General features: G+C 46.1%; 1 protein-coding gene across 1 annotated transcript; it reads left to right on the top strand.

The window, feature by feature from the left end:
• The first annotated feature begins 6,425 nt into the window (after positions 1-6,425).
• Positions 6,426-13,303, top strand: ZNF263 (zinc finger protein 263). The gene is made up of 6 exons (XM_008071104.2): positions 6,426-7,161; positions 8,019-8,199; positions 8,642-8,715; positions 8,976-9,102; positions 10,758-10,874; positions 11,361-13,303. Exons 1-6 carry the CDS (start codon positions 6,775-6,777, stop codon positions 12,527-12,529), a joined length of 2,055 nt encoding a protein of 684 aa, XP_008069295.1. The 5' UTR covers positions 6,426-6,774; the 3' UTR covers positions 12,530-13,303.
• Positions 13,304-18,042: the final 4,739 nt, after the last annotated feature.

Raw genomic sequence — 18,042 nt, forward strand, 5'->3', positions numbered from 1 at the left:
CCTGGGCTCAAGCGATCCTCCCTACTCAGCCTCCTGAGTAACTAGGACTACAGGTGCATGCTAATTTTTTAAAAACATTTTTTTGTAGAGACAAGGTCTTGTTATGCTGCCCAGGCTGATCTAGAATGCCTGGGCTCAAGTGATCCTCCTGCCTCAGCTTCCCAAAGTGCTGGGATTACAGGTGTGAGCTATTGTGCCCAGCTCCTAGTAATTTTTTAATATTTCTAGGCTGTTTTGTAAAATGGAACTATGGAGAACATTTCTTTCTAAAGTAACAACAAATGAATGCAGAGTCTGAAGTTTCTTTCACTTTGAAGAATCTTCATCTTCTCTCCTAATCTCAAAACTTGACAGAAGAAATAAAAATAACAGATTTCACCCTGTCCAAGGAGAAAGAAATCAAGGGTGGGGGGTTGTAAGAGTTGTATTAAACCACTAGGGGCCGGGCTCGGTGGCTCAATCTGCAATCCCAGGCTTTGGGAGGCCGAGGTGAGTGAATCACCTGAGCCCATGGGTTCAAGACTCGCCTGGGCAACTTGGCAAGACCTCAGCTCTACAATAAATCCAAAAAAAAATTAGCCGGGCGTGGTAGCTCATACCTGTAGTTCCAGCTACTTGGAAGGCTGAGGCGGAAGGATCCTGGAGCCCAGCAGGTCAAGGCTGCAGTGGCTGGGAGCGTGCCACTGCACTCCAGTCTGGGCAACAGAGTGAGACTCCAACTCAAATAAAAAAAAAAAAAATACCCACTAGGAAGATGATAGAAACTACTAAATAGAATCCCAAAGCTTTTTACTCCAATTAAGGCTGCATTTTTCTTTTCTTTTGTATCTCATTTCTGTCCAATGAATACTCACCTATCTTGGAGTCAAGTCATTGTTTCATTTCTCTGGACTCCTACAGTTCCTTCACCACGGCTCTTCTCTATGCTCTAATGGGAAAGGAAGACCAGGTGTGATACACGTGTCAGAAGAAAAATGGAAACCATGACAGTTTGTGTCATTACTGGTTCTTCTTCAGTTCAGGCTGATTTCTGGGACAGACAGCCTCTATCTACTGTATTTCCTTCTCCATTAGGATTATTTCACCTGAAGCCTCTAACAGGCAGGTTTTAAATATAAGAACAAAATCAAACTGAGGGGAAGATCCTTTTGTGCTCAATTCAAAGCTATTCTCTGAAAGAGGAGTATGTTGTTTCTGTTAATGTTAAAATCAATGCACTGAATTAGTTTACATCATCTTTTGAATATTTTGATAATAGCATTATCTAAGTTAGAACCAAAGTGTGAAAGTCTGGGCATGGTGGCTCACGCCTGTAATCCCAGCACTTTGGGGGGGCCGAGGCAGGAGGATTGCTTGAGCCCAGTAGTTCAAAATCAGCCTAGGCAACCTAGTGAGGACTCATTTCTATAAAAAAAAATTAGCCAGCATGGTGATATACAGCTGTAGTCCCAAATACTTGGGAGGCTAAGACGGAAGGATCACATGAGCCCAGGAGTTTGAGGCTGCAGTGATCCTGGGTAACAGAATGAGACCCCGACTCAAAAAGAAAAAGATAAAGAAAAAGAAATCTTCCTAAAAGTCTGACTGTATGAAAACTGAGAACTACTTTCTTTTTAGATTGGAAAATATAGTTTATTTAGAAAGTAAATTAGAGAGAGAGAGAAAGTTCACTTCCCCAAGGTAGGGGAGGGGGCCCAAACTTAGGAAACATGGCAGCAGCCATAGTTCAAAGAACACATTGGCCACACCATAGCTCAGCAAGGCAATGGCAACCACAGCTCAAGGAGCTACATGGACACATCAGAGTTTAATAAAGAAATGAGGATGAATGCGGGGGTTGAGGGGTAGGGGAGGGGGGCAAAAGCTCAGGAAAACATGGCCTGGCCATAGCTCAAAGAACATGTGGCCAGGCCATACATAGCTTAGCAAGTCAATGGCGAGAACTATTTTCTTACTGAGTTCAAGAGAAGAGGTAGAAAGGTAAATGTGGTAGTTAAGAAACTATGGGGCTGGGTTCAGTGGCTCAGCCTGTAATCCTGCGCTTTGGGAGGCTGAGGTGAGTGGATCGCCTGAGCCTGCGGGTTCAAGACCCACCCCGGGGCAACTTGGCGAGACCTCATCTCTACAATAAATAAAAAATTAGCCGGGTGGTAGCGTGTGCCTGTAGTTCCAGCTACTTGGAAGGCTGAGGCGGAAGGATCGCCAGAGCCCAGCAGGTCGAGGCTGCGGTGGCCGGGAGCATGCCACTGTACTCCAGTCTGGGCGACAGAGTGAGACTTCAACTCAAAAAACAAACAAACAAACAAAAAAACCCAACTATGTCCTGGATTAATTTCAGTTAAGAGCTTTTCAAATAAAAATTGGTATCTGAACTGGTTTCACTGGTAACCAGTAAAAACAGTCCGTAAATGTTTGTTTAGCTGAAATCTAGAAGTGGATTGTCTTGATATTAACCAAAACAACTATTCGAGAATATTTCTGTCAATCCAAAGACAGCTAGCAAAATGTCCTTGTTTGCTCTCCTGCTGTGGCCTACCCTTCCTTCTCTCACCAACAGAGTTATGGTTTGTACTCTCTTTCCATGTTCCTTCTTCTCCCTCCTCATCTCTGACAAAGTTTACTAGCCTGCAAGAAAACATGGGTGGTAAACAGTGACTTAATATCCAAATAGAGGAATAAGTTTAAATATCAACATTATCAGAGAATATTAACAAGATAGTCTGGTTAATGCTAATCCACAAGAAAATTTAAATTTTATCAAAATATAGAAAGTGGTACAAAGTGCCTTCTTTTATATTTCCACGGAGAAAGGACGATATATTTCAGATTAATAAAAATAACAAGTATTACAAATAAAATTAAATTTCCTATTTTGTTTATGATTGGATTTCAAAGCTAAGAGTAGGATCAAAGAGTAATGTGGTACAGGAAAAAGAAAATCCCGAGTCATAGATCAAATGAAAACTGTAAAAGAGGAAAAAAACCAACACTGGGAAGAGTGACAAGCAGCTAAGGCTTAGAGTGGTAGAAGTACGGAGGCTGAGGATACCCTAAGATGAAAGGCAGGAAAAGCACCAATACAGAATGACTGCAGCTGCTCATTTGTCTGTTCCCACCCATAGAGTAAGCTTGAATGTTTTCGCACTGTAAAGTTCATCAAATGCCACTTTGAAAACCAGGCCCAGACAACTGTGGAACATGTACGAGCTAGTTAAGGACCAGAAGCAGCCCAGAGACAGAGCCGAATACACACTAAAACCTAAACTAGGAGTAGTAGGGGTTCTTTATCTACGATTCAATTTTGTTTATCTCTGTAACAGTCAGGAAGTCACCTACAACTGAGGACAAGAAAATACAAGTTGTCACTTAATGTCACTGGTAGGTCTTAGAAACTGTGACTTTAATAGAAATGGCATATAATGAAACCAATTTTTTTTTTCTCATTAACCTTACAGTGAAATGTCCTTAAAGGTGAAATTTCTAAGAACCTATCAAGAATGTTAAGAGAGGACCTACTGTATAAGAAAGTAGAATCAGGACTGGACACAACTGCTCACACCTGTAATCCCAGTACTTTGGGAGGCTGAGGTGTGAGGATTGCTTGAGCCCAGGAGTTCAAGACCAGCCTGGGCAACATAGCAAGACCTCGTCTCTACAAAAAAAATTAAAATTAGCCATGTGTAGTGGCATGTGCCTGCAGTCCCAGCTTCTTGGAGGCTGAGGCGGAAGGATCACCTGAGCTCAGGAGTTTGATGCCACAGTTACACTGCACTCCATCCTGGATAACAGAGTGAGACCCTGACTTGGAAAAAAAAAAAAAAGAAAGAAAAGAAAAAACAATCAGTAGAGGGTGGGTCATCTGAGACTCAGCATTTGTTCTGCAAAAAAAAAAAAAAAGTAAACTCAGTAGTGGTTACAAACGGGCATACTTCTCTTAACTCACTTTTCACCAAAGCCCTAAAGTAGCAGTTCTTAGTCTTTTTGGTGATTTTGAGAACTTGATGAAAGCTATGGCCAATTTCTAGAAAATACACATACAAAAAATAAAACACACACGCAATTTTGCATATACTATCAAAAAGTTTGTAAAATCTCCAAACTTATCCATGAACTCTAGAACTGTGCTGGACAATATGATAGCCATATGGCATGCTTAGCAACACGAACTCCATTTAAAGTGTTCTTGGACAGTACAGAAAGTTTTATTGGACACTACTGCTCTAGACATGGATGCTAGAACCCTGGTCCCAAATGAACCCCTTTAGATCTCCTGGCCTGTAATGTCAAATACCAGCTATTCGGTCTTCCACATATAGGTAGGCCACAAAGAAATAATAACAGTAATTTTGAATAACCCTGAAAGTTCATCTACCTTTAAGTACATACTGATAGCCTAAAAGCAAAGGGACCTTAGCTAGCCAATGATTAATCCCTCATTCTTATCTCAAGGTATGTGTTCTGCAAACATTCCCATGCCCCACATTCTGCAATAATAATCCAAGTGGCTTTTTTATGAGATAGGGTACATATCTGGCAATTTGCTATGCATTAATAACAGCTATTTATTGAGTCCATATTATGCATCAGGTACTGTTCTAAGCATCCTATGTATCTTAGCTCATTTAATCCCAACCCAGTGTTATGAAGCAGGTATAATATCATTCCCTCAAAACAGATGAGTGAACTGAGACTTGGAGCTTAGTCAGATTAAATAGTTTGCCTGAGATCACATAGTAAATGCCAGAGAAAAGTGGTTCTGAGGCTAGAATCTATAGTCTCAAAACTGTTTATGAGGTAGAATCTATGTCTGCTGAAATAGGAATGCCTAAACACACCAGACTTAGAGGACTCTGAGGGCACAAGGTTAAATTAGGTTTTCCAAAATGGACCTTGTGTGTCATGTGGCCTCTGGTCTGCATTTGCCATGATAGCTAGCGGACTTGTCCTCTTTCCTGGAATGGAACAGGAATAAAGCCCAAATACTCAGTACTCTTTCTACCTACCAAAATCAACCCTCTTCCATCCCATATTACCCTTTACCATCATCCTAGCCTCAACTGCAGTGACAGACCAGCTATGTGACCCTAGGCAAATGACTTCACAGACAACGGTGCCATTACCTGTAAGAAGGGGCTGATAATAGCATCTACTTCATACAATTTTGTGTTCTGAGGATCGAATTGCAACAGTCAATAAGCGACCTGACCATTGGTGGAGACATTCAAAGACATGGGCCGACCTTGGCCTTGGATGGGTGCTTCAGCCAGCCGGGTAGCCTTCCCTCACTGACACAAAGTCCATTAACTGTGCCGAGCAGAAAATCGACCCTCCTGGTTTCCTTCCATTCGCCCCTCACGATGAGCTCACGACAGAGCTGGGAGGAGATGAAGAACAATTTTGCCCTCCAGAGCACTTGGAGAATCATGAAGACTGCACGTCCCACGCAAACGCAGAATCCGGTCTAAGCGGCGCGCGGTGGCTCAGTCTGTAATCCCAGCACTTTGGGGGGCCAAGGCAGGAGTTCAAGACCAGTCTGGGCAACATAGCAAGACCCCGTGTCTACAAAAATATATATATTATTTTTTAAAATTGGCCGGACGTGGTAGCGCGCGCCGGTGGTCCCGGAAACTCAAGCGGCTGAGACAGGAGGAACTATGATCACGCCTCTCCACTCCAGCCTGGGACAGAGAGCTAGATCCTGTCTCTAAAAAATAAATACAGAATAAAATAAAATAAAATACAACCTAAAATCGGAAGCCGAGGCGAGAGCCGGGCCCAGAGTGCTCCTCTGGAACACCCGGTCTCCCGAAGCAAGACTCCAGCCCAACAGGGAAGAGGCACCCTGGCCGAGACCTTCACGACCTCGCGGGCGAGCGTGGGCTCGCCTATGGCGCAGGCGCAGTCGCGGGGTTGCGCCACGGACCGCAACTCCCGGCAGGCCCCGCAGGGACGGCCACGCGGCGCCACTGGCGGGGGCAGGGCAGCTCGAGCGGGCGATGGAGCAGGCCCCGACTTCCCGAGTGTCCAAGGCCCCAGGGGCGGGCGAGACACTCCTGCCACCCCTGCCTTGGGGACGCTTGTTAACAATCCAGATTTCCGGGCCCTACCCCAACACGTTGAGGCATTGGGTATCGCAGTGCTCTGGGATTTGCATTTTAATAAGCTTCCCCGAGGAATATTCAGACCCAGGTTGTCCGCTAGTCACAACCGCCCGGGGCTTATTTTCCTCTCCCGGTCTTAGCGGCCCCGCCCCGGGATTCCTCGGCTCGCCGGAGGGCCCCACCAGCCCTCTCCAATTGGACCCTCACTCGTCCCGCCCCCGCCCCCGCCCCCGCCCACAAATCTTTCCTTTCCGTTGGTCGGCAGTGAGCGAGACCTGACCCAATAGGCGCTATAGTTCGCAAAACGTGATCCGGAAGCTGGCTCCGCGCAGGCGCTGTTGTCTTGTGGACGGCTAACTCGCGCGCTGGGACTTCCGGCGTGGGCGCCGAACGCTTGACTCCTGCGTGGGTCTGTGACGGGGTGAGAAGCGCTGCTCTGGGGTCCTGCCTCCGGGAAATCCTGGCGGGTGTTGGCCAGGGGGCCGGCGCGTCGGTGCCCGGGACCGACTGAGGCCTTGTCGCCGGAGCCGGCTGCGTCCGGAAACTGGGCTCTTCGGCCGGGGCTTGGAGCCCCGGGCCCCTGTCGGCGCCCTCCATCCTTGCACGGGGTTCAGGGCGCCTTCCTAGGCGGGCGCAGCTGGTTTCGGAGCCAAGGCGCTCCGGGGACCTGACGATGGCATCGGGCTCAGGCTCCCAGGAACGGGAAGGGCTCCTGATAGTGAAACTGGAGGAGGACTGCGCCTGGAGCCAGGAGCTGCCTCTACCTAATCCAGCGCCGAGCCCCGAGGCCTCACACCTGCGCTTCAGACGATTCCGCTTCCAGGAGGCATCTGGTCCCCGGGAAGCTCTCAACCGGCTCCAGGAGCTTTGCCATGGGTGGCTGCGACCTGAGATGCGCACTAAAGAGCAGATCCTGGAGCTTCTGGTGCTGGAGCAGTTCCTGACCATCTTGCCCCAGGAGATCCAGAGCCGGGTACAGGAGCTGCATCCGGAGAGCGGCGAAGAAGCGGTGATTCTGGTGGAGGATATGCAAAGAGAGCTTGGGAGACTGAGACAACAGGTGAGAGCCGCAGAGTTGTTTATCTGCGGTTTAGCCCTGTGGACTGGGACATCGCGCCCCCAGTTGAATTTACTTGACTGCCCTGAGTAGACCTTACGTGGGGAAGAGGACTTTCTGTGATTTAACTTGGAACACTCATCCTCCGAATTTCCTCCAAGTGAACAGAGTGAGCAGTGACGAGGGCTCTGTTTCCACAGGGAGGTAGTGCTTTTGCAACAATGTTAGCCCAACAATGGAGTTAAATCGCCCGCGTTTCAGTTCTCTCTCTGCTAGTACTAGTTCTGTTACTTTGGGCAAGTTCCTTGATCTCTTTGGACCTCAGCTTTTACACTGGTAAAATGAAGATGATAAAATACTTTCCTGGGCTGTTTTGAGGACCAGAGGGAGAGCAGCATGTAAAGTTTTGATCACACTACTGGCTTATAATTAGTGCTTAATACCCGTTAGCTATCGTTATATTAGAGTCAACAGTCTGATCTCTTTCTGCAGAGCTGGGCCTCTGTTAACTGTGACTTTTGAAAAACAATTTAGCCCTGAGGTCACTGCCCTCCAGGACCACACAAGTTTAGCTTATCCAATATTGAGGAATAGAAGCGTCTAGAAAAGGTGGGAAGAGTATTAAGGAGTGAGGTGTAACAAAAGAGCTGTGGGGGGAAGATGTGCACCGGAACTGGATCCTCCCCATTTTCACTGATGTACATGGGATAAAAAAGCCTTTAGTGTAAACCATTCTTCTCTCTCGCTGAGCCCAAAGGGGTCACCTGTGATTCGCTGTTGAAGGCTTGCCCTCAGAATCCGGTACTAATTTCCCTTCCTGTTGGGCTCTGTGATGATGAGTGATGTGGGTTGGTTCCCAGGTCACAAACCATGGGCGGGGATCAGAAGTGCTTTTGGAGGAGCCTTTGCCTCTGGAAACAGCACGAGAGTCACCGAGCTTCAAGCTGGAGCCAATGGAGACTGAGCGAAGCCCTGGCCCCAGGCTGCAGGAGCTACTAGGCCCCAGCCCCAAAAGGGACCCCCAGGCTGTAAAGGAGAGGGGTGAGGAACAGTTGCCTGGGCAGGTGGGAGGGAGGAGGGGCTTCGGGGTTGCCTCTGACACTAGCAGGATGGAGCACTGGTGCTAAGGAGAGGAATTTCTGAAATCTAGGTTCTCAGATGTGAAAGACCCTAGAAGTGGTGGTGTGGGTTCTTCTTGGGGGTGGGGTGGGGGGGTATCTCTTAGTAGAGTACTTTTGTGTGCAGAACAGAGGTGATTTCAAGCTACAAGAATGATGAGGGGTTTGGAATGCTATGGGTGGTATTCCTTTACTGTCACCCTATCATTTTGGATATCACTTTATTATACCTCTCTTACCTTTTATTCGGTGTTCAATCCTAAAAACAAAGACTGAGTGTTGGGGAATGGATACTGTGTTGTAACAATTCTTGGGTTGCCAATAATTAGGAGTGCCATTCTCATCATAATTTCTGTCACCTTCAGCATTATCTGCTCCCTGGCTTTCTCTTTTTCCTCCTGAAGGGAACATGGAAGACAAGGAGATGACTGGGCCCCAGGTGATGTGGAAGTTTCCATTATCTCCCCCCAGTACCCTTCTTCCTCTCCTGAGTGTTTTGGTGGGGGGCCCTTCTGCCACTTGGAGTATCCTTTCTCCCATACTACAAGTATCTTCTCCACATCTCACCTGTAAGCCTGACACCCCTCTTCCCCATGACAAGTGTGCTTGGCACCCCTGGATTTTGCCCCTTTAACCCATGACTTTGCTTGAATTGTTCTTGGTGTCTCAGGGGCTAAAGGAGATCTTGTGCTGTTTCAGTTGCCTGAGAGCTTAGAGGACGTGGCAGTGTACATCTCCCAGGAGGAATGGGGGCAACAGGACCCTAGTAAGAGGGCCCTCTCCAGGGACACGGTGCAGGAGAGTTATGAGAATGTGGACTCACTGGGTAAGGACTTATTTTCCAGGGATAATGACTGTGCCATTTCTGACCACGGTTCTATCCCTTTTACATTTCATCTCCTAGATTTAAACTCTTGAGTTTTGCCAAGAAACCTACATAGGAGACCTCCCTTTGTCTAAAGCCTCCTGCAGGAGAGTCAAACATCTGCTGAGTTGCAACACTTACAGGCAGCTCTGGCCTGAAGCCCCAGATGCCAGAGCCTAAGCAGGAAGTCTGAAACATAATAGACTTGCAAGGGCAGAACAAATCAAGTCCATTGATCACATGCTGGCATCACACACACTAGGTGTCCCGGGGTGTTGCAGGGGAAGCTGGCTCTAAGTTCTTGATTCCTTGCATTTTGAGATGCTTATTCTTCTGAGCTTGCATGTTTTCTATGCTCCATTAGTATTTCTATGCCCTTCCCCAAAGACAAAAATTCAGGAACACTGGTATCAACATTCCAACTTATCAACTCTCATAGCCCATATCAGGAAGTGGGGGGGAGGGTCTTGTGGATGTTTGGATTAAGTTGCATCTATGTGTTGCAGAGATTTTAAATGATGCCTATGAAATACGATAAACTGATCATTGGATTTAGGTGGAGTTTATACAGGTATTGTACAGTTCCCCCAACTTTTCTATATGTATGAAGAGTCTCATGATAAAAAGACTGCTGGAGAAGTCTTAAAAAACAGCATAAAACAAGACTATACTTTATGATTACAGCTACCTTGCCATCAGTAGAAAGACACATTGTATGTTTTTATATATCTTGTTTGCATGAAGAGAATCACAGCTATAAACTTGTTTGCACTAATTCTGCAAAAGGGGTTACTGCTGGTTTTTGTTTTCCTTCATTGGGACTGCCTCAGGTTATCTTGATCACTTTTTTTTTTTTTAAGAGACTGGATCTCGCTATGTCACCCGGGCCTATCCTGAATTCCAGGGCTCAAGCAGTCTTCCTGCCTCAGCCTCCAATACCTGGGACTGCAGGTGTGAGCCATTACACTGGCTTTTGTATCTCTTTTTACTGCTCTGATGCCCAAAGTTGAGCGCTTTCGGTGTTTGCTAAATAGGAAGAGAAGATCAAATTACAATTTGTTGGAATTAAACTTCTTTTTGAGTCCATGTTTACTGGAGGTAGAGTGAGGTTTTTGTTTTTCTTTTTAGCATAGTATAGACATAACACTTTTAGATAACTTCATGGTTCTCTTAGAGCTTCTATTCTGGTTGTTGTCATGTTACATTTTTTTCTTTCTGGAGTTGCCCAGTCGAATTTAGTTCTATTTTATATTTGTACTTAAGAGTCAAGGTTCTTTTATGATATTAAACTGATTCATCAAGAAACTCACTGCCCTGACCATTTGATTTTATTGTTTTAATTATAAAAGCATGCATTCTTATTGAAGAAAAAAAAAGAAAAAAAATCCCAAGTCCCATGAATGTGTTAAAAGCAAAAGAGCCATAGTCTCTCTCCCCTAATTTTTTAATCTGGGTAATCACTGGGAATAGTTTAGTGTGTATTCCAGTCATTGTTGTCAGATTTATTGAGCATTCTGTATTTATCTACGGGGGTCAGGGAACAAGATTATCTTTGTTTTCCTTGCCTGGTAGAGGAAAGTAGCAATACAGGAATCTATTTCTTTCTTTGTGAACAGGATCTCACATTCACAGTCAGAAGGTCCCAAGCACCCAGGTGGTACAAGGAGGAAAACCATGGGATCCCAGTGTCCAGAGTGGCAAAGAGGGCCTGAGTCCTAGAAGCCCAGCTCCAGGTAAGGAATGTAGATGAGCAGCCTGCCCAGCAAGACTCCTACAGTAAAGAGTGAGGCGTTTTGAGTGTTTGGGTGCAGGGCCAGCCCATTACAGCTGCCAGGGAGGTACATTGCTTCCTGTGTCCCATCCCAGTGAGGAACCGAGGGTGCAAACTTCAAGGAGGCACTCACCCTTGTGCTCACTTACATTACCATAGTCTCAGTCCTGTTTTCTCCTACCCATTGCTGAAGGGCAGAAACTAGAGGCTCAGTTGAAGAGAATTCCAGGACTGGTCTGAGCTTGATTCCTTGAGCTATGGCCCCACTCTGTATTTGGATGCCTCTCTGGAGTGCTTTACCTTTAGGGAGAAGATGGGAAACTGAGGAAGAACCAGCGTTTCTGGGCTTCTGACCTAACAGGCAGTAGTAGATGTGTGGGATTTTCTTTTCTCCAGTGTAGAAATAATGTAGAGTTGTTTTGTTTTCCTGTCTCTCTTTCTCTACCAGGGGAAGAGAAATTTGAGAACTTGGAAGAAAATGCTCGGTCTGTACCCCCCGAACATACCCACCCTCAGGCGCTACTCCCTGGCCAGGTCAGAGGGGAGGTGCCCTGGAGTCCTGAGCAGGGAAGACCTCGTGACAGGGTGGAAGGGGATTGGGAGCCTTCCCCAGAGGATCGAATGGAACAGTCCTTAGCAGGAACTATAAGTTGTGGAGAACTGGGGCGATCGAAGGAACTGCAGCCAAGGAAACTCCACTTATGTCCCTTGTGTGGCAAAAATTTCTCTAACAACTCAAACCTGATTAGGCATCAGAGAATACATACAGCAGAAAGACTGTGTATGGGAGTGGAGTGCAGTGAAGTCTTTGGCGGGAACCCACACTTTCTGTCACTACACAGAGCCCACCTGGGAGAGGAGGCCCATAAGTGCCTTGAATGTGGAAAATGCTTTAGTCAAAATACCCACCTGACTCGACACCAACGTACCCACACGGGCGAGAAGCCCTATCAGTGTAACATATGTGGAAAAAGCTTCTCTTGCAACTCCAACCTCCACAGGCACCAGAGAACACATACAGGGGAGAAGCCCTACAAGTGCCCCGAGTGTGGGGAGATCTTTGCTCACAGCTCCAACCTCCTTCGGCACCAGAGAATTCATACCGGAGAGAGACCCTATAAGTGTACCGAGTGTGGAAAAAGTTTCTCTCGGAGTTCACACCTTGTAATTCATGAAAGAACTCATGAGAAAGAGAGACTTTACCCCTTCTCTGAGTGTGGGGCAGCCATGAGCGACAGCATCCCCTTTCTTACAAACCGTGGAGCTCACAAGGCAGAGAAGAAACTCTTTGAATGTTTGACTTGTGGGAAAAGCTTCCGGCAGGGCATGCACCTCACCAGACATCAGAGAACGCACACGGGAGAGAAACCATATAAATGTACCCTTTGTGGGGAAAATTTCTCTCATAGATCCAACTTAATCAGGCACCAGAGAATCCACACAGGAGAAAAGCCCTATACATGTCATGAGTGTGGAGACAGTTTCTCTCACAGCTCCAATCGAATTCGTCACCTGAGAACCCACACAGGAGAGAGACCCTATAAATGTTCTGAATGTGGAGAAAGCTTCTCTCGGAGTTCACGTCTTATGAGTCATCAGAGGACTCACACAGGTTAGAATATTCACAGGGTCTTGTCAAGAGCTAATATACCTTGCCAGCCAACCAAATCACCTCTGCATTTTTCAGGTAAAAATATAGAGAGGAAATGGGGACTCATTGTGAGGGAGTTGCAGAGGCAGCAAAGGATCAGCATAAAACTAAAAAGGAGTGCTGTCTGTGCTAGTAAGGATGGCAAGTATTTAAGGTGACCTACTGAGAACATAATTCTCTATTAAGTCCATTCTGTCCCAAGATGTACCTGCCCTCTTGGTATATTCAGCCAAGTTGTGATTTGGGTACCTCACTATGTCCAATATTTATCCCAACAAACTTTGGGAATCCATGTGATCTTTCTGTTACTACTTCCTCACTTGGGACATTCAGAAGGAGCACTGTGGCTCCTGAGGCCCTTGTGACCAAAGAAGAGGGGCCTGGTCTCCTGGAAAACAAACTAGAGTCAATAAAACACTGCTTGTAAATTTCATCTGTCCTGAAAGCCCCAGCTGGGAAGCCATGGACACTGCAGGTCAAGTCACTAATGCCCTATAGTGGCCTGACAGGAGTGCTCATTGACAGATAATACACATAAATGTAACCTCAGACAGAAGGAACCAGAGACCTAAGGGAAATAAGGTGGATTTACAGGTCAACCCAAAAATTGGCAGAGGAAATGGGTGTTTGGTTACCCTTTGCAGAGACAGACTTTCTCCCACCAGTGTGAAAAAAAGGTATATAAAACTCTGGAGTCTTGTTCTAGACTCCAGAGGAACAAGAGGATTCCATGAAAGATGGAGTCCCTAGAAAACTTGAAAAATGTGAATCCTAGGGAAATTAGGGATTGTGTCCTTCCCTGTTGAAAATATGTTTGGATGGTAATAAATATCGTCAGGAGAGATGAATGTGTGTGACCCTTCACTGAAGGCCTTTGTCTCAACCCACGTGTTGATCTGATTGTCCTCTGCCTTGGTCAGAGGACCTGCTTTCTCTTTGTGGACTTGGTGGGTTGGTCAGGAAGGTTTTGATAAAGGTGGCAGCATACAGACTGAGGCAGAGTATGTGCTTGCATGGCTCCAGGGACTGGGACTGCCATGTGATAACTAAGGGTCAAGTCAAATGACTGCTTTGGGGTGATACTGCCGTAGGGTCTCCAAAAAATATTCTTTCTTCTTGTGGTCTGCATCAGTAAGAGAATGTTTCAATTATTTGTTTTGAATGTTTACATTCTTTTTTTTTTTTTTTTTGAGTTGGATTCTCACTTCATCGCCCAGGCTGGAGTGTAGTGGCATGCTCATGGTCACCCCAGCGTTGACCTGCTAGGCTCCGGGGGATCCTTCTGCCTCCACCTTCCAAGTATCTGGGCACGTGCTACCACACCCAGCTAATTTTTTTTTTTTAATTGTAAAGACAAGATCTCACCAAGTTGCCAGGGCTGGTCTTGAACCTGCAGGCTCAGGCAATCCACTTGCCTCCTCCCAAAGTGCTGAGATTACAGGCTAAGCCACTGAGCCCAGCCAAATTTTTACGTTCTTATTAAGTATCCAAGGAAGCTATGGCTCTCAGAAGACAGGATATTTTGGTCTTGGAACTGGTACCCAGGGAGGAAGCTAAGATGGTCCTGTATTGATCAATTAAAGTAGGAAGATACAGGGGAAGGCAAAATTATTAAGGGAAAGCATTATATTTAGGATAGGAAACAGAAACAAGAATTCTTAGAGTATCTATGGGAACAAGGTAGAAGTATTTCAGGAATAGAAACCTAATACCAGGAAAACCTATTACCAGGATAAGGCCCTGGAGAGAAGTATCTAACTGTTCTTTGGGAGAAAAAGATGAAACAATTCATTTGCAACAGGCTATCACATATAGCGATTTTAAGTGGTAGAAACAACCATGATCTCCTCCCTTTCCTTGTCAGTCTTATCTCAGCCCTGCCTCAGTTTAGTATGAGCCAGTATTTTAATCTCTCACCGTTTCTCATTTCTCTGTTTTTCTCCTAATCACTTTGTTCACAGGAGGAAAGCAGTGGTAGTGTGGAAGATGAGGGGCAAGGGAGGAGGGCTAGGATTAGTGAGAGACAAATGGAGGATCAGCAGTGGTAGGAGCAGGACCAAGGTCCAGTGGAGCAGTGCAGGGCTGATGGGGCTGCTGATGTCATGAATTGAGTGCTATTACTACTAAGTACTACTATAATACTACTAAGTAAAATTGGTATTACTACTAAGCACTCTGGTTAAGATGGTGGGCATTTATATGGATTGTAAATCTCAGGAGAATGGAAAGCACTCCTTCCTCCTCTCCCTACTTCCTACTTCCCATAACATCACCAGTGCAGATCTTATGATGTGGTCCTGCTGATGTTGTTCATACTTGGAACACTGCAGCTTGTTGCAAAAACAATGAGGGACCCCCCAAGTATCTGGCCTAAAAAGACTTTCCAATAAAACCCTTTGCCCAATCTCCAATTAGACTTCACATGCATGTCTTTGCTCAGTCTTGATGATGTGAACAAAATATTGCACTTAGCACCGTGCCTGGCATGTAGCAAGTGCTCATTTATGCCAAATATGGACAGATATTAGTGGCAAAATATTACTTTCTAAACACCTAACACTGAAGTCAGTGTAAGACCACACTGGTGGGACTTTCAGGGAGCAGGCTGCTACAGACAGGATTGATGACTTCTTTCCTTGTCATATTTCCAAGATCAGGCCCAAGTCCTTATTCCAGGCTCCCATGAGATCACTGCAAGGGATGGCCAAGTTAGTGCTTTTTACAGTCAGACTTCCATATGCATACTTTTTTACATTAGTACTTTTTACCCACTAGTCCTCTTGTAAAAATAAACCAAAACAGTTCAGCTGGCTTTTATGTCAGTGGGAGACTTAATACTAGGACAATAGGGACTTCTAGCCCTTAAGTCCAAATGGGTACAAAGGAGACTTGGGAGATGTGGACTGACCCTGAGCAGCAGCCACACATGCTTGTACCAAAGCTTCTGGGTAGAGAGAGGATCAGTGCCATATTTAAGCAATATGTAAAGGCCTGGCAAAATCAAACTAAAACAGCAGCCCAGGGAACAATGAGAATAAAGCCAGAAGTGGGATAGACTGAAAGAAGTGTTAGTTGTTTGTTTGTTAGTTTATTTGAGTAGGAGTCTTACTCTGTCACCCAGGCTAGAGTGCAATGGCATGCTCACAGCCACCACAGCCTCGACCTGCTGGGCTCAGGTGACCTGCCTCAGCCTTCCAAGTAGCTGGAATTACAGGTGCTCACCACTATGCCTGGCTTTGATTTATTGTAGAGACGAGGTCTCACCATGTTACCCAGGCTGGTCTCAAACCTCTGGACTCAAGCAATCCTCTCACCTCCACCTCCCAAAATGCTGGGATTACAGGTGTGAGCCACCACACCCAGCTGAAATAAGTGTTCAAAAAGCACTGAATTGGCTGCATGTGGTGGCTCATGCCTGTAATCCAAGCACTTTCGGAGGGAGAGGCAAGATTGCCTGAGCTCACAGGTTTGAGACCAGCCTGGGCAACATGGTGAGACCTCGTCTCTACAATAAATCAAAAAATTAGCCAGGTGTGGTGCTCATGCCTGTAGTTTCAGCTACTTGGAAGGCTGAGGCAGAAGGATCACTTGAGCCCAGCAGGTCGAGGTTGCAATGGCCATGAGTGTGCCACTGCACTTCAACCTGGGTGACAGAGTGAGACTCTGTTTCAAAAATAAAAGCACTGAATTGTTTGATTACGGAAAACCCTTAAAATCACTTTAAGAAATTTTGCTGCAATAATGAAATAACTTATGGGCTCAACATTATTATCTGAAATTTGAGATTTCAGATTCAGCACTTTTTTAAGAAGAGTTCAGCCAGGCACAGTGGCTCATGCCTGTAAGCCCATCACTTAGGAGGCTGAGGTGAGAGGATTGCCTGAGCCTGGGGGAGTCGAGACCAGCCTGGAAAACATGACGAGACCTCATGTCTATAATAAAATAAAAAATTAGCCAGGCATGGTGGCACACACCTGTAATCCCAGCTACTTGGAAGGCTGAGGTGAAAGGATCACCTGAGTCCGGCAGGTCAGTAAATAAATATAAGAAGAGTTCATTGTACAGTAACATTACCAACTGATACAGTCTTGGAATATGCAAAATCACCACTGCTGTTTTAAGACTTCTGATTTTTGTAAACATTTCACAAGCATTTTAAATAAGTCATGTAAAGGGTCTTAATGTGTGTTACAGGAAAACCAAATAGCAAATTTATTGGGACTAGGAGGCCTAACTTTTCTTTGGGTGTCAGAAGCTCAAGAATAGCAAGATGAATTAAAACAAACTGCATGTATTTATTTGAAGCATTCTAACCTTCATCCAAGCTTTCAAGCACTTCTGATTAAAATGGACTTCTGTTTTTGCTTTTTTTTTTGAGTCAGTCTCACTCTGTCATTCAGGCTGAAGTGCAGGGGAACGCTCATGGTCACTGTGGCCTCGACTTGCTGGGCTCAGGTGATCCTTCTGCCTCAGCCTTCCAAGTAGCTGGAACTACAAGCACGCGTCACCACGCCTGGCTAATTTTTTGATTTATTGTAGAGATGAGGTCTCACCAAGTTGCAGACTGGTCTCTAACCCATGGGCTCAAGCAATCTTCTCACCTCAGCCTCCCAAAGCACTGGGATTATAGGCTTGAGCCACCGTGGCTGGCAGACTTCTGTTCTAGAAAGGGAGATTGCTATTTCCTCCTGGTCACGTAATTTTAACTAAGGCTGCTAAATCTGGCTTGACTGGTACACAGTGAGGAGGCAATGGGAATGATCTAGGCCAAATTCAACAGTGACAAAATGGCTGATAAAAAATGGCTCAGACCACAAAACAATTCTAACAGATCTTCCAGTTAATGCTCTCAATTCGTCACTGAGACACCTTGAATGTCTCAAAAGATTCCCGTCAGAAATCTGGTAGCTCACAAGCATCCAATTCTCCAAGAAGAGAGTATTATTTCTCCAGGCAGAAATGGTGGGGAAAGAAAAATATTAAGCATCTTTCTGATGTCCAGGTGTGTTCTGGGACATAATGAGGAATTATTTTCCCTCTGTCCCCACTTCTCCAGGCTGAAAGACTCCTTCCTAGAACTTGAGGGTCACTCCCCACTTCCAAGTGAAGCTGACCTCCCTGCCCTCCTGGGCTTCCAGGGTATGGGTCCAGCTTAAGTTTAGGGGTCCTGCCCCAGCAACTGGAACGAGAGTGAGTTGCCTGGGCTTCCCAGAGAAGCTGTAATCCTCTGGAAGGATTTCCTTCAGTCCTTTCTCCGGCTTGGGCAAAGCAAACACGTCTGCGGACCCTCAGCTCAACTTTCTGCTCCGCATCAGCTCAAACACCTTAACGGGGCAGGTGACCGCGGCCGGCCACACAGCCCGCCTGCCCACGGAACCCGGCTCGGCCCACTGAAGGCCGCGGCGCAGCAGTGCCTGGGGGGCGGCCACTGCCCGACAGACCTCCCTACCCTCAACCCTTGGTCCTGGGGGCTGCCGCT

The sequence above is a fragment of the Carlito syrichta genome, unplaced genomic scaffold (assembly GCF_000164805.1).
Source record: "Carlito syrichta isolate Samal-C Ts95f unplaced genomic scaffold, Tarsius_syrichta-2.0.1 Scaffold314117, whole genome shotgun sequence".
NCBI lineage: Eukaryota > Metazoa > Chordata > Mammalia > Primates > Tarsiidae > Carlito > Carlito syrichta.

Coding starts and splice junctions, on each gene's coding strand:
- ZNF263 (XM_008071104.2), top strand. CDS start 6,775: ATGGCATCGGGCTCAGGCTCCCAGGAACGGGAAGGGCTCCTGATAGTG. Junction 8,200..8,641: donor CCAGGCTGTAAAGGAGAGGG/GTGAGGAACAGT, acceptor TGTCACCTTCAG/CATTATCTGCTCCCTGGCTT. Junction 8,716..8,975: donor AGGAGATGACTGGGCCCCAG/GTGATGTGGAAG, acceptor GTGCTGTTTCAG/TTGCCTGAGAGCTTAGAGGA.